We start from the raw sequence: 14,803 nt of genomic DNA on the forward strand, positions 1-14,803 counted from the left end.
TATGTAAACATTACCATAAGTACTAATTTAAGATAAATATTTATACTTTTATAAATAAGTATTTTGTATATAATGGGTAATTGATGTTTTTATGTTTTTAGGCCATGAATATTGTGGTTCCCTTCATGTTTAAATATGCTGTAGACAGCCTCAACCAGATGTCTGGAAACATGCTGAACCTGAGTGATGCACCAAATACAGTTGCAACCATGGCAACAGCAGTTCTGATTGGCTGTATGTGTGATTCTTTAATCTGTCTACAGGTGTTGACTTTCAAGGAGGTTTCATCATATTTGAGCAGATGACCTTTTCACTGCAAACACAACTTAGCGTTTTTGGATATTTGTTGTTTTATGTCAGATTTTTTTATATGTGTTTTTAAAAACTACTCTGTATGATACACTTTCCAAAAATTCCATGATAATAGTAGCATTTCTACAAGTTCTAGACAACAATAATATGAAATAAGACATTAAATTCATAACAACCACTTCTAATAGGCTTTTTGTAATGTCCATTTCCACGAAGGTGAGTTATTTTCTTGCTGGCATTGTTAGCTATTAAACAGGAAATAGCTAAATAACATTATATATGTCATTAATTCTTTATTAAAATATGTTCATTAGTAATGACACAAATCTACAATTTGAAAAGAATAGAATATAAATGCTATGTGTCCTGTGCATCAGAAAGGACACTATGAAATTTGGGAGACCTTAGTAAAGGTATGTCTTTAGTCAAGGCACTTGATTTTTTAGGGTCTTGATTTTATCATTTGTTATTTTGGGAGGTTAAATTAGATCAAAAATCTTAACGGATACTGCACATTTATCCACAATAATGCCATATGGGCTGTTATTAAAGTATTTTAATTGGAAAAAAAATTTTTTTTTTTTTGAGATGGTGTCTTGCTCTGTCGCCCAAGCTGGAGTGCAGTGATGTGATCTCGGTTCACTGCAACCTCTGCCTCCCGTGTTTAAGCAGTTCTCTGCCTCAACCTCCCAAGTAGTTGGAATTATGGGCACGTGCCACCATGCCCAGCTAATTTTTGTATTTTTAGTAGAGATGGGGTTTCATCATCTTAGCTAGGTTTGTCTTGAATTCCTGACCTTGTGATCCACCCGCCTCAGCCTCCCAAAGTTCTGGGATTACAGGTGTGAGCCACCGTGCCCGGCCGGAAAAAAATCTTTTAACATCTGAAAGCCTGGGGGGAAATAACACTGAAGGGATTAATAGTGGTAGAAAAGTTAATACTCATTAGGCTAGATTAATTCTAGGTTTGCTTTATTGTAAATATTCTGTGATATATTCATTCATTGAATTATTGTACAAACATTTTCTGAGCCCTTGTCATTTCTATACTCCTATGATTCTAATATTGTTACATCCTGTTTTTTCTTTTGTATGTATTGTTAGATGGTGTATCAAGAGCCGGAGCTGCTTTTTTTAATGAAGTTCGAAATGCAGTATTTGGCAAGGTAGCCCAAAATTCAATCCGAAGAATAGCCAAAAATGTCTTTCTCCATCTTCACAACTTGGATCTGGGTTTTCACCTGAGCAGACAGACGGGAGCTTTATCTAAAGCTATTGACAGAGGAACAAGGGGTATCAGTTTTGTCCTGAGTGCTTTGGTATTTAATCTTCTTCCCATCATGTTTGAAGTGATGCTTGTCAGTGGTGTTTTGGTAAGTTAAATATTTTTTATAACAAGCTTTTATCTTAAATTCTGATTAGTAGCCATTGAATATTTTAAGCTGTTATACTGTTGCATGCCCATGGGTTTGAAAGCAAAATTCCATGATGCTAGAAACATGCAGTTTAATTATTTTGCCACAAGCTTCGATGGACTGCTCAAATTCTTTATCATGTTGTTATTGTAAAGAGCTGTTCAGTTCTCCACTTAGATCAGTCATTAACTAGTACTTAAAAGGTTTTTGGTTAAGCAGAGATTTTTGTATATGGCATTTGACTAATATGCTCAGAATATCCAGATTTCCCATCACCATTCATAACATTTTAGGCAATTTCACTTTTTTTTTGTTTTTCCTGTTCAGCTTTTAGGTTTGGGGGTACCTGTGCAAGTTTGTTACATGGGTAAATTGTGTGTCACTGGGGTTTGATGTACAAATTATTTAATCACCCAGGTAGTGAGCATAGTACCTAACAGGTAGTTTTTTGATCCTCACCCATCTGCCACCCTCCACCCTCAAGTAGACCCCAGTGTCCAATCCCCTCGTTGTATCCATGTATACTCGTTGTTTAGCTCCCACTTATAAGTGAGAACATGTGGTATTTGGTTTTCTGTTCCTGAGTTAATTCACTTAGGATAATGGTCTCCAGATGTATCCATGTTGCTGCAAAGGACATGAATTTGTTTTTCACGGCTGCATAGTATTCCATAGTGTACATGTACCACATTTTCTTTATTTAGTCCACCATTGGTCAGCATCCATGACTTCGCTATTGTGAATAGTGCTGCAATGAAGATATGTGTTTATGTGTCTTTATGGTGGAATGATTTATGTTCCTTTGACTGTATATACCTAGTAATGGGATTGATGGATCAAATGGTAATTCTGTTTTAAGTTCTTTGAGAAATCTCCCAACTGCTTCTCCTAGTGGCTGAACTAATTTCCATTTTCACCAGTAGCATATCAGTGTTCCCTTTTCTTCACAATCTTGACAACATCTGTTATTTTTTGACTTGTTAATAATAGCCATTCTGACTGGTCTGAGATGATATCTCATTGTGGTTTTGATTTGCATTTCTCTAATGATTAACAATTTCACCTTTTATAGGTAAAAGTGAATATATATATATATATATATATATATATATATATCTCCATGTATATGTTTATTCCTCTTTAGGCTTACTGTGCTATCTTCCTATTAGTATTTGATGGTACTATTGATGTAGGAAGTGCAGTTCGACTTTCTTCCCTTGTTGCCTAAAGTAGATTTTCTAAAGTATTCGGTTTTTTTACCCATGATTCACATACATAACTTCCCACCACCATATTTTTGTAAAAATCTTTTGAGTGGGATTTACTGTTGTGTATTATAAACTGTTTGGCAAGAACAATAACCGTTTCTCATTTCTTCTTTTGACTTCTTTTTCTAGTATTACAAATGCGGTGCCCAGTTTGCTTTGGTAACCCTCGGAACACTTGGTACATACACAGCATTCACAGTTGCAGTCACACGGTGGAGGTAATTTATTGCCTAGACGCCACATAAAATTTCATTAGTTATGCTTTTATAACATGTATTTCATGCCTGCGCAACTCTTTGTCTTACAGAACTAGATTTAGAATAGAAATGAACAAAGCAGATAATGATGCAGGTAATGCTGCTATAGACTCACTGCTGAATTATGAAACTGTGAAGGTAATATGTTTACTTATACTTTCCTTTGCCTTTCACACTGCACTAAGATTTCTTACCATTTAATTTAATAGGTAGTATAAGTTAAAGCTTCAGGTTAGGATATGACCTCTAGGTGTGATGGAATAAAAGCTATTTTATTGTTTCTCTTTTGTTTAGAAACTATCCTTTGTTTCCTTCTCAGTTTTTGCTTGGCACTATCAGATTTTTACCTTCTGAATTAACTTGTAAGTGATCATAAATACAGTCATGCACTGCATAGTGATGTTTTGGTCAGCGATAAACTGCGTCGGTGATGTTGGTCCCATAAGATAATAATGGAACTGAGAAGTTCCTGTCAGCAAGTGACATTGTAGCCATTGTAATGTTGTAGCACAATTCATTACTCTATTACTTACTTGTTTGTGGTAATGCTGGTGTAAACAAACCTACTTCACCTGTCATATAATATTTGATAATGATAAACTACTATGTTATCTAGTATACGTCTATACTTTTATCATTACTTTAGAGTGTACTCGTCTACTTCTAAAAACGAAGTTAACTGTAAAATAGCCTCAGGTAAGTCCTTCAGGAGATATTGCAGAGGAAGGCATTGTTATCATAGGAGATAACAGCTCCATGCCTGTTATTGCCCCCAAAGACCTTCCAGTGAAACAAGAGGTAGAGGTAGAAGACAGTGATATTTGATCCTGACCCTATGTAGGTCTAGGCTAATGTGTGTAATTATGTCTTAGTTTTTAACAAAAAAGTTTAAAAAGTAAATAAATAAATAGAAAAAAGCCTATAGAATAAGGATATGAAGAAAGAAAATATTTTTATACAGCTGTACAATGTGTTTGTGTTTTAAGCTAACTGTTATTAAAAAGAGTAAAAACGTTTTAAAAATTTAAGTTTGTAAAGTAAAAAGTTACAGTAAGCTAATTTTATTATTGAAGAAAGAAAATATTAAACAAATTTAGTGTAACCTAAGTATACAGTGTTTATGAAGTCTACAGTAGTATACAGTAATGCCCTAGGCTTTCATATTCACTCACCACTCACTCACTGACTCACCTAGAACAACTTCCAGTCCTGCAAGATCCATTCATGGTAAGCACTCTATACAGATATACCATTGTAAATCTTCTTTACCATATTTTTACTGTACCTTTTCTGTGTTTAGATACACAAATACCATTGTGTTACAGTTTTCTACAATAATCAATACAGTAACATGCTGTACAGATTTATAGCCTAGGAGCAATAGGCTATACCGTATAGTCTAGGTGAGTAGTAGCCTATACCATCTAGGTTTGTGTAAGTACACTCTATGATAATCATACAATGTCAAAAATTACCTAAAGTATGCATTTCTCAGAACATGGCTCCATTGTTAAGTGATGCGTTACTGTATACCATTAGCATCTTGATTCAGAATGAACATTAAGCCAATCAAATTGGCATATAAATTCTTGACTCTCTTCTATCCCTCAGAGTGCCTAGCATAGTGCTTCCCATTAATTCTTTCATTTATTCGTTCATTTTTCCATTTAACAAATAGTTACTGAATGCCTCTTGTGTGTTCTAACTGCTTTGATAGGGGAGGGTGATTAAAAAAAAAGGATTACTTTCTAATCCTTGCTCTCCTAGAATTTTATACTATACTGAAAAAATTAAAGTAAGTATGCAGGTGACTAGATAAGAAGGCATAATGTGATGAGGGCAGTGGGAATTGTCAATTCTCAGGGAAGGCTTTGTGAAGGAAGTATCATTGAAGATTTTGTTTTAATTTTGTTTTAGATCTGGGTTGGAATTAGCTAAACATTCAGTAAATGTTCATAGGGTGAATTTTGTGGACTTTTCAAATATAATTTATTGTGGAAAACTGCAGGGATATTATAGTCCAATATATTGAAAGTCAATTTTTAAAATGGAATCTGCAGTACAAAATTGTATTCATACATGAAATCTGATGACAAGTATACTAATCACTTAAGAGAATAAATTCTAATTATACTTGCCCATAGTTATTTTTACATATTTTTTAGTATTTTAATAATGAAAGATATGAAGCACAGAGATATGATGGATTTTTGAAGATGTACGAGACTGCTTCATTGAAAAGTACCTCTACTCTGGCTATGCTGAACTTTGGTCAAAGTGCTATTTTCAGTGTCGGTTTAACAGCTATAATGGTGCTCGCCAGTCAGGGAATTGTGGCAGGTAATGTGTTTGTGGTTATCACATTTATAGGCTGTTCAACTTTTATAAATAAAGATTAATGAAAGGAATGTGTATGTTTATCTTAATTATAAAGGTTGTTAAAGTGCTTAAGCATTCTTGGAGTACTTTTCTTTTTTGTATCAGAATGTATTTTCTTGATTGTTTGATAATGGTTTTTTAACTTCCTTTTGTTTAGCACTGGCTCACTCATTGATTGGGATTACTGTTTGTAGGTTGTATGGGTCTACTACTTGATCTTTTAAGAACAATTTTCTAACATCTGGTTTTTCTAATTTCTCTTGTAGACCTATAAAGCAGTGTAATTAATTTAGTGTTTAGTTCAAAGGACTAGACTGCAAACAGTCTTTTTGAAGAATTACCAGAAACCTTTTAATCTTTCTACTCCTTTTTTTTATTTGCAAAACACTTCAAAAGTTCATGTCTGGGCCTCCTTTCTGTAAACTACCCCCGACTCAGTTAGTATTCATTCACTCACTGTGACCTAAATATGTGGCATACATTTTTTGTTGTTGTCTTGTTTCCTTCAACTTGATGTACGTCAGAATGGTTTATCATCCTTAATTGTGATATCTATTTTCTCTAATTTTTAATGTATACTACTTTTTAAATTTCTATTTTACACTACAAAAAAAAACCATTGCTCATGTCTTAGGGTAAAAAAGAGAAAATTTTTAGCCTTCCATTTCTATCCTCAAACCATTCTTTTTTTATATATTATATATAGTATATAGGTGGACCTTTCCCATTCCACTTAATGTATATCAAGTTCCCTGTATTACCTAAATCATGGATTAATGCTTTGAAATTGAGCTGACATAAGAGTTGTTGCTGATTAAGTATATTTTGAACTGTATTCCCTAGTAATAGACTATAAATGTCTCTCTTAAATTGGAAAAGTATATAACATTTATCTAAAATATCCTTTTTTTTCTTCTGCCAATTGCATATTAAGGTACCCTTACTGTTGGAGATCTAGTAATGGTGAATGGACTGCTTTTTCAGCTTTCATTACCCCTGAACTTTCTGGGAACTGTATATAGAGAGACTAGACAAGCACTCATAGATATGAATACCTTGTTTACTCTGCTCAAGGTAGACACCCGAATTAAAGTAAGTAATCTATATAGTACCTTTTCAAAAGTACGTCAACATCATCCCATTAGTAGTAGTACTCTAGGAATATTCCTGCATCACCCTGTTAGCAAACCAATTTCTTTTACTTGCAGGAATTGGGCTGGGGCAGTGGGGGGAGCTATCACCTGTATTAAGAGGTTGTTATAGCTTTCACTTATGTGTTTAAAAACCTTACCATGTTAACGAAGACTATTATAATACTAGAAAGTAAATTTTGTTAAATTGAATTATTTTTACTTACACTGAATTTCCTTATGCTAATGATGACACAGAATGTATGATTGCCTCTCCTCACATCCTCAACCCCTTTTCTGCCCTGCCCATCATCCATTCTCCCTCCCCACCCGTACCTCACAAAAAGTTGCTCAGAAACCAAAACATTCAGGATTTTTTTTACCTTAGCCGTGAAGAGTGAGAAAACAAATCTTTACATGCATGCTTGGAAGTGGTTTAAGTCCACTTGTAAACCTCCTTCTTTTCCATTATTTCCTTTTCCTTTCTGCAAATTAGAAAATTGTCTTCATAGCTGTACTCTAGACAGTGTGTAAAGTGGCTTTTTTTTTTCTTTTCCCTGGTAGGACAAAGTGATGGCATCACCCCTTCAGATCACACCACAGACAGCTACCGTGGCCTTTGATAATGTGCATTTTGAATACATTGAGGGCCAGAAAGTCCTTAGTGGAATATCCTTTGAAGTCCCTGCAGGAAAGAAAGTGGCCATTGTAGGAGGTAGTGGGTCAGGGTGGGTAATTTAGTTATTTATAAAATTCTGTATTATAGACTGATGATTCCCAATATAATTTTTTTCTTAATTATGATAAAAATGATTACTGTGGTAATTACTCTAGTAATCATTACTGGAGTTTCCTAATATTAATAGGAGCTAAATAACCTTTCTTCATCTTCAATTTCAGGAAAAGTACAATAGTGAGGCTATTGTTTCGCTTCTATGAGCCTCAAAAGGGTAGCATTTATCTTGCTGGTCAAAATATACAAGATGTGAGCCTGGAAAGCCTTCGGAGGGCAGTGGGAGTGGTACCTCAGGTATTTAAAAAAAAATGGGGGAGATTTATTGGGTTGATGGATCTGTAACTAGAACAGTTTGAATCAAAGGATCAACATATGCTACTAAAGTAGGTAGTATTAGACCCTACCAGTGAATTTCTGTTACCAAAAGGAATTTTTTTTTAAAGGGAAAGAAGAGGACTGGCTCAGTGGCTCACGCCTGTAATCGCACTTTGAGAGGTGGAGTTGGGTGGATCACGAGGTCAGGAGGTTGAGACCATCCTGGCCAGCGTGGTCAAACCCCATCTCTACTAAAAAATACACAAAGTTAGCCGGACATGGTTGCATGTGCCTGTAATCCCAGCTACTTGGGAGACTGAGGCAGGGGAATCACTTGAACCTGGTAGGTAGAGGTTGTAGTGAGCCAAGATTGGGTCACTGCACTCCAACCTGGTGACAGAGCAAGACTCCGTCCCAAAAAAAAGGAAAAGAAATAACTTGAATAGAAAATCTGCATGATAGGAAGATATCTAAGCCCTGGAATGATAGCATAATAGAATAGAAAGAGCACAGACCTGAATTCTAACCCCAGCTCTAATCCTCATTAGTTCTGTGGCCTGGGGTCTCATTTTTCCCATCTGTAAAATAAGGATCCTGTTTATCTTACAGGATAGAATTATTGTTATGGATTAGAGATAATAAGTGTAAAATACGAAGTTCAATGTCTGCCACATAATTTTTCAGTAAATGAAAACGATTGTAATTTGGAACAGTTTCAACATAGTAAATTTGTAATAATTACAAAGTAGCTTGGCTACCAGCCTCAACTTTGTATGCCTTGTTAATCACTCTGCCATTAGTACCAAGCACAGTGCCTAACCCGTGTTAAGCACTTAATAAATATTTCCTCTGTGACTTTGGAGGGAAAATAAATTCAAAGTAAGATCTGAGAAGTAAAGAAGTAGATAGCCTTATAGGATGTGAGCTTTTTTGTGATGAAAGCTAATAGAGAGACCTGGGAATTAGTTGCAGCTAGTATGTATTATAAAATTGATTTCTGGAGCCAGAATCAGATCCCTGGGAGAATAGATCAAAATATGGGGAGAGAAAGAACTGTAAGAAAGTGATTGGACACGGATATGAAGCTTGCAAAAGGTCCCCCAAATGATCCCACACATGACGCTCTTCTCTGTCCTCTTTTTCACTGAGAATCCCACATTAGTCAGCATGAGTCACCTAGAGAAATTATTGGGTAACTATGTGAGATGTTGGATATGGTAATTTGCTTCACTATAGTCATCATTTTACTATCTATATGTATCTCATAACATCATATTCTATACCTTAAATATATATAATAGCATTTATAAATTTAAAAAATTAAATAATCCACATCATTTAAATTGGATTAGTTACGATTTTGGAGGACTGGGGGGGGGTCCAGAAACCTGCCTTTTTGAAAATGCCTCATAGGTGATTCTGATATAGATGCTTCATAGACTGTATGTTAAGAAACACTAATCTAGGCCACGCGCAGTGTCTCACGCCTGTAATCCCAGCACTTTGGGAGGCCAAGGCAGGCAGATCACCTCAGGTTAGTAGTTCAAGACCAGCCTGGTCAGCATGGTGAAACCCCGTCTCTACTAAAAATACAAAAATTAGCCAGGCGTGGTGGCAGGCGCCTGTAATCCCAGCTACTTGGGAAGCTGAGGCAAGAGAATCGCTTGAACCTGGGAGGCAGAGGTTGCAGTGAGCTGAGATTGCACCATTGCACTGCAGCCTGGGCAACAGAGGGAGATTCCATCTCAAAAAACAAAAGAAACACAGATCTAAACTGTTTGTCTGTGGACTGGATTTTGAGCTGTGACTACTTAGCGTTCAGTGGCCTCATCCATGTAAATAGATTCCTGCCATTTTCTTGGGCATTCTAACAATTATCCTCATCCAACACATTCACAAAGGGAAAATATACATGATCAATAAACAAAAGACTCTCATCCTCATTGGAGGCCTTAGCAATATAAATTAAATCTGCTACAGGATATGTGTCATTTTTTTACCTGTCAGATTGGCAAGGATTTTGAAATTCCTAATATCCAGTTTGGGCAAGGCCATGTAAAATGGACAATCTGTTGTTTTGCTGGTGGCGGCATACAGCTTTCCTGACAAGCAAATTGGCAATGTGTATCAAGTGCCTGAAAAATATTCATATCCTTTTTTCCAATAATTCTGCCTCTGGGAAATTTTAGTAAAGAAATAAACAGACATGTGAACAAGTATTTATATATAAAGATGTTCATTACAGCATTATTTATAGTAGCATCAGTTCGAAACAATGTAAATGTCCAACAGAAAGTGGATGGTTACATTATTATCATAGGATCAGAGTCGTGCAACCATTCATAAATACTGTGTTTTTAAAGATTATTGTCATAAAAAATACGCAAATACAAAGTATTAAAAAGGAGGATTCCAAGCAAAATATAATATCCTGATTTTATAATATTAAATGAATACATTTCAGTAGAGAAAAAAGAAAATATACCAAAATGTAATGGTAGATACTGCTAGATGATGGGCATATGGATTAAATTTTAATTTATTAAATGTTATTTTATATATTTAAGGTATCTAATATGATGGTATGAGATACATATAGATAATTAGCTTACTGTAGAGAAGCAAATTAACATGTCCATCATCTCACAGTTACCCATGTTTTTGTGGCTAGAGCTGCTAAAATCTCCCCATTTAGCAAAAGTTACACAAAAAAAATCCAGTATTTAATTTTATATTAGTTTTTATACTTTCAGATTTTCTAGTTAGTATGTTTAACTTTTCCCTCAATGTAAATTATTTAAAAATAAGCAGTTTCTGTTTATACAATGAGCTTATTGAGTTTAGATATTATCTCCATATGAGGAATTTTATTAATCAGTATATAAATGATTTAAATATTATTTAAAGTAATATATGAAATTCTTGGTCTGATCATGATGTTAAAGAAGATGGGTGTCCTGGTTAATGTGAACTAATGGAATCATTTTATTTTACCTAACTACAGCCTTCCAACCATTTAGAGACTGAAAGAAAAATGAGGAATGGATGCTTACTTTAAGTAAATTAGCTTTGGTGTGCAATGTAAGAATAAGTAGAAATATCAAATGAATGCTTGCAGTGAACTTTCTCTAAAAATATATATAGTGTATGAATTATTTGTTTTCTGTTTTAATATCAATGTCAAAGCTTCTTAGAAACATGGGAAAACGTATTCAAACCTCGTTAGTAATGAGGGAAATACTACTTTAAACAAAAAGCACATTTCTCCCCTAAGAGTAGCAGTAACTAAAAAGTATTAGTATCCAGGATGTCTGATGATATGAGAAACTGGTACCCTCATATGCTATTGGTTAGCTCATACTTATTGTATGAGCTACAATAACCAACATTATTGGTTGCTGGTAGAGCCATTTTTGGAAGACATTTGGCAATAGTATCAAAAGGATAAATGTATGCTTAACTTTTAACTCATCAATCTACTTCTAGGGATCTTCTTACAGAAACACACAGGTGTACAAAGTCATATATGCCAACATTGTAGTAGCAAAAATTTGGAAATCACATCAGTGTCCATCAGTAGGAGAATTTATAAATAAATTATGATGTTTCCATAGTATGGAATACACAACTGTTAAAAAGAATGAGTTAATGTTCTGTTACTGACATGGACCGTCTCTGGGATATGTTAAGTGAAAAAAGCAATTGCAAAATAATATGTATAAAATGACCACACTTGTGTTGGGGGAAAAAGCATATGTTTAGGTATGTAAATTCACAGGAAGAAGTCTGGAATGATACACACCAAATCGTTTATAGTAACTACATCTGGGAAGGGAATGGGGTATCACAGATGAGGGATGATGAAAGGAACTGTCATGGTTTACCCTTTATGCCTTTGTCTCTTTACTATTTGAATTTTTAATCATGAACATATACATATACATACATATATATATATATATTCATTCAGTATATCTGCTTCAGGATGCTGTCCTCTTCCATAATACTATTTATTACAACCTCTTATATGGGAACATCAGTGCTTCACCTGAGGAAGTGTATGCGGTGGCAAAATTAGCTGGACTTCATGATGCAATTCTTCGAATGCCACATGGATACGACACCCAAGTAGGGGAACGAGGACTCAAGCTTTCAGGTGATCAGAGATTTTAGACCTGCCCAAATTCTAATTTGTCAGAGCCACTTTTTAGAAAATGTAATGAGAGATTTCAAACCTAGTGCTCACTGAGTTACATTTGATGGGGTTATTACTCTAGCCCTCACTACAACCAATTCAACATAACTAGTAACTATTCTCAAGTCATGCAAGTCTTTTTTTTTTCACTTGCAGCTGCTAATAGTGTAGGTGTTTCATATTAAGTAAGTTATCAAAATATGCTTAGATCATTGCTAACTTGTTAACCACAATCTTCATGGTAAAGGAAAAACAAGATTGTTCTTTACCTGGGAAAGTAGTAAGGGTAGGGAGAGGTAATTTGATAGTGAATAGTGTATATCTCTTACCATAACTTCCTAGATCATTAGAAGATGTTTTCAGTACTTTCAACCTCCTTATATTTGATCCTGTTAACTGCTATACTTTCCTTACAGCCAACTTCACTTTTATGTCCTTGTGTGTTCTGTGACCAAGGATGTTTTGTGGCGTATACATTTCTTGTTAAATCTTTAATTATGAGATTGCTAGGTTTATAATGAATTACCCTAAAATGACTGCTTTTTCTTTGGAGGACACAGAAAAATGTTTCTTTACCCCCAGATTATTTGTATTTCAAAAGTATACTGATGTCTAGTTTAGTTTGGGGAAGAAATATATTGATTATAGATAAAGGTAAGGCAAAAATAGAATGAGAAATGCTCTATATGAATTTTAACGAATCCTCATTCCTCTTCATTACAAACTGGCTTCATTTATTTACAATGTTTCTTAGATACACACTATGTGCAAGCTACTATGCTAAATGATTTGGAAGTTAAAAAAAAAAGAAGCATAAACAGGCCTGTTAATCCAGTAATTGGCAGTCTGTTAGAAAGTTTTGGGCTAGGTTTAGAAAATCTTAAGCAAAGATTATTTTCAAGTTAAGTTGGTCATTACCTGGTAGTATAAGATGCCTGTATCATTCCAGTCCACCTTTACATTTTATTACTGCTTTTAATAGGAGTAATTTCCAACTCCTGGCCCACGCCCAAATTATATGTCCGTTTGGCTAATTCTGGTGATCCCCAATTTATCATGTAACATAAACTAGCCCTCTTAATGCATGACTTTGCCTCAGCCAGCTATGCTGTGTTCCATTTTCTAATCTTATTTTTCCTTTACACATGCCTTTGGGGGATAGGAATAGCTAAAGAAATTTTATTCTTACCTATTTCCCATTTCCTTACAACTAAACCTCTCAAAATGAGCAGTTTATTATTTAGCATCTATGCTAATAATTATGTTAGAGAATAAACAGACATTTATTCTCCAAGTTCCAGAATACTATTGAATAGAATTACAACTGAGTTGGCTTTCACTTGAAATTTGAGAGGCACTTCAAAACTAGTCCTTCCTCCAAGTATCTACTTCTTTAAGGAGCTTTGTGCTACTGGGTTGATAGATAAGCAGGAAGATAGTTCTTATGGTACCTGCCTTGTTAGGAGAATTTTGATCTTGTGAGGTGGGGAAGAGTATGTCTAGCATGAATATAAACTTACTATTATTTAAAATAAGGATCCTCTTTATAGGCCAAAGATAATTGTAGAACAAGTAAAAATAAAAATATTTAAATGTACCAGATAACAATTAGAGCCCTAAAAAGGTTACTTAAGCTGAAAAATATGTTTTTTTCAGACATTAATAATGTATAATAGACAAGAAGCTAAAAGGGACATATTCAGCAGAGTAGCATCTTCTGTACTTCCAACTATAGTTCTATGTAAGATTGGTGACCTTAGACCTACAGTAGTCCCAGTAATAAAGCAAAGTTTCTACACATTTCACTACATATTTTCACTATTTATTTAGGAAATACTTTCTAAATATTTATTCTTGTATTTAGGAATAAATGTGGGCTTATACATTGTGATAAGAAGAGCATTGGACTGGAACGAGTCTAGTCCAGATTCTTGCTCTGTGACCTTGAGCAAATCACTTAACTCTTCTGGGCCTGTCTCCTTTCTATTTTAAAAATGTGATATGCTAGAGACCTATAATAAATACCTAAATAAAGGAAGAGATATCTACTATATGTCCTTAACTTTGAAGAATGCTGTAAAAATAACAGCTTTCTATCAAAACAGTCCTTGAGAATACCGGCTGAATGCTATTTTTTTTCTTAAGAGAATTCAGTTATTTAGTTTAATGTCTTCAAGTTTACAGATTTCAGATATTGGTTTTTTTTGGCATTGTCAATTCTGTCATTGAAATTTTTCTGAGATTGCTGTTCACTGAGAATTATCTGTAATATAAAGTAATATATATAATAAGCATACTTCTGGTAGAAGAATAATAGTAGAATCAGAGTTGTTACCCTCCTGCCTCATTCTCATTTTTTCCACCTCCTATGCATTCATGTTTCAGGGAATGTAATTGTCAAAAGATATTACATATGAACTTCAACTCTACAACTCAGTAAAATGAACTGTGATCAGGAGAATAGGGAAATGTTCAATGTATTACTTGGTGGTTGTAATCAGTGGAAACACTAGAAACATAAAATATGCTTACACTGTGCTTCTGAACGTAAAATTTTTCTTTACCAGGAGGAGAAAAGCAAAGAGTAGCAATTGCAAGAGCCATTTTGAAGGACCCCCCAGTCATACTCTATGATGAAGCTACTTCATCATTAGATTCGATTACTGAAGAGGTAAGTTATGATTAAAATAAAGCTCTTCAGTATTTAACTTTTCTACTTGAAAGTTTCAGTAAATGGCTGCATTACTTTGTATTTTGAATGAACTTCAATAGGAAGTGCTATAGAGCAAAATGCCT

General features: G+C 34.5%; 1 protein-coding gene across 5 annotated transcripts in view; it reads left to right on the forward strand.

The window, feature by feature from the left end:
• ABCB7 (ATP binding cassette subfamily B member 7) overlaps positions 1-14,803 on the forward strand; it is a 129,777-nt gene that overhangs the window by 104,258 nt on the left and 10,716 nt on the right. For all 5 annotated transcript variants that reach the window (XR_010337542.1, XM_012455778.2, XM_012455779.2 and 2 more), the window contains exons 5-14: positions 102-234; positions 1,417-1,685; positions 3,125-3,213; positions 3,303-3,390; positions 5,418-5,592; positions 6,566-6,723; positions 7,326-7,489; positions 7,662-7,791; positions 11,797-11,968; positions 14,575-14,678. Coding sequence is in view for 4 of the 5 variants with exons in the window: in XM_012455778.2 (XP_012311201.2) it covers positions 102-234; positions 1,417-1,685; positions 3,125-3,213; positions 3,303-3,390; positions 5,418-5,592; positions 6,566-6,723; positions 7,326-7,489; positions 7,662-7,791; positions 11,797-11,968; positions 14,575-14,678 (1,482 nt within the window). In the remaining variant the exon portion in view is untranslated. The remainder of the gene's footprint in view (positions 1-101; positions 235-1,416; positions 1,686-3,124; positions 3,214-3,302; positions 3,391-5,417; positions 5,593-6,565; positions 6,724-7,325; positions 7,490-7,661; positions 7,792-11,796; positions 11,969-14,574; positions 14,679-14,803) is intronic.

Source organism: Aotus nancymaae, unplaced genomic scaffold (genome assembly GCF_030222135.1).
Source record: "Aotus nancymaae isolate 86718 unplaced genomic scaffold, 86718_ANA_hifiasm-v0.15.2.pri h1tg000004l, whole genome shotgun sequence".
NCBI lineage: Eukaryota > Metazoa > Chordata > Mammalia > Primates > Aotidae > Aotus > Aotus nancymaae.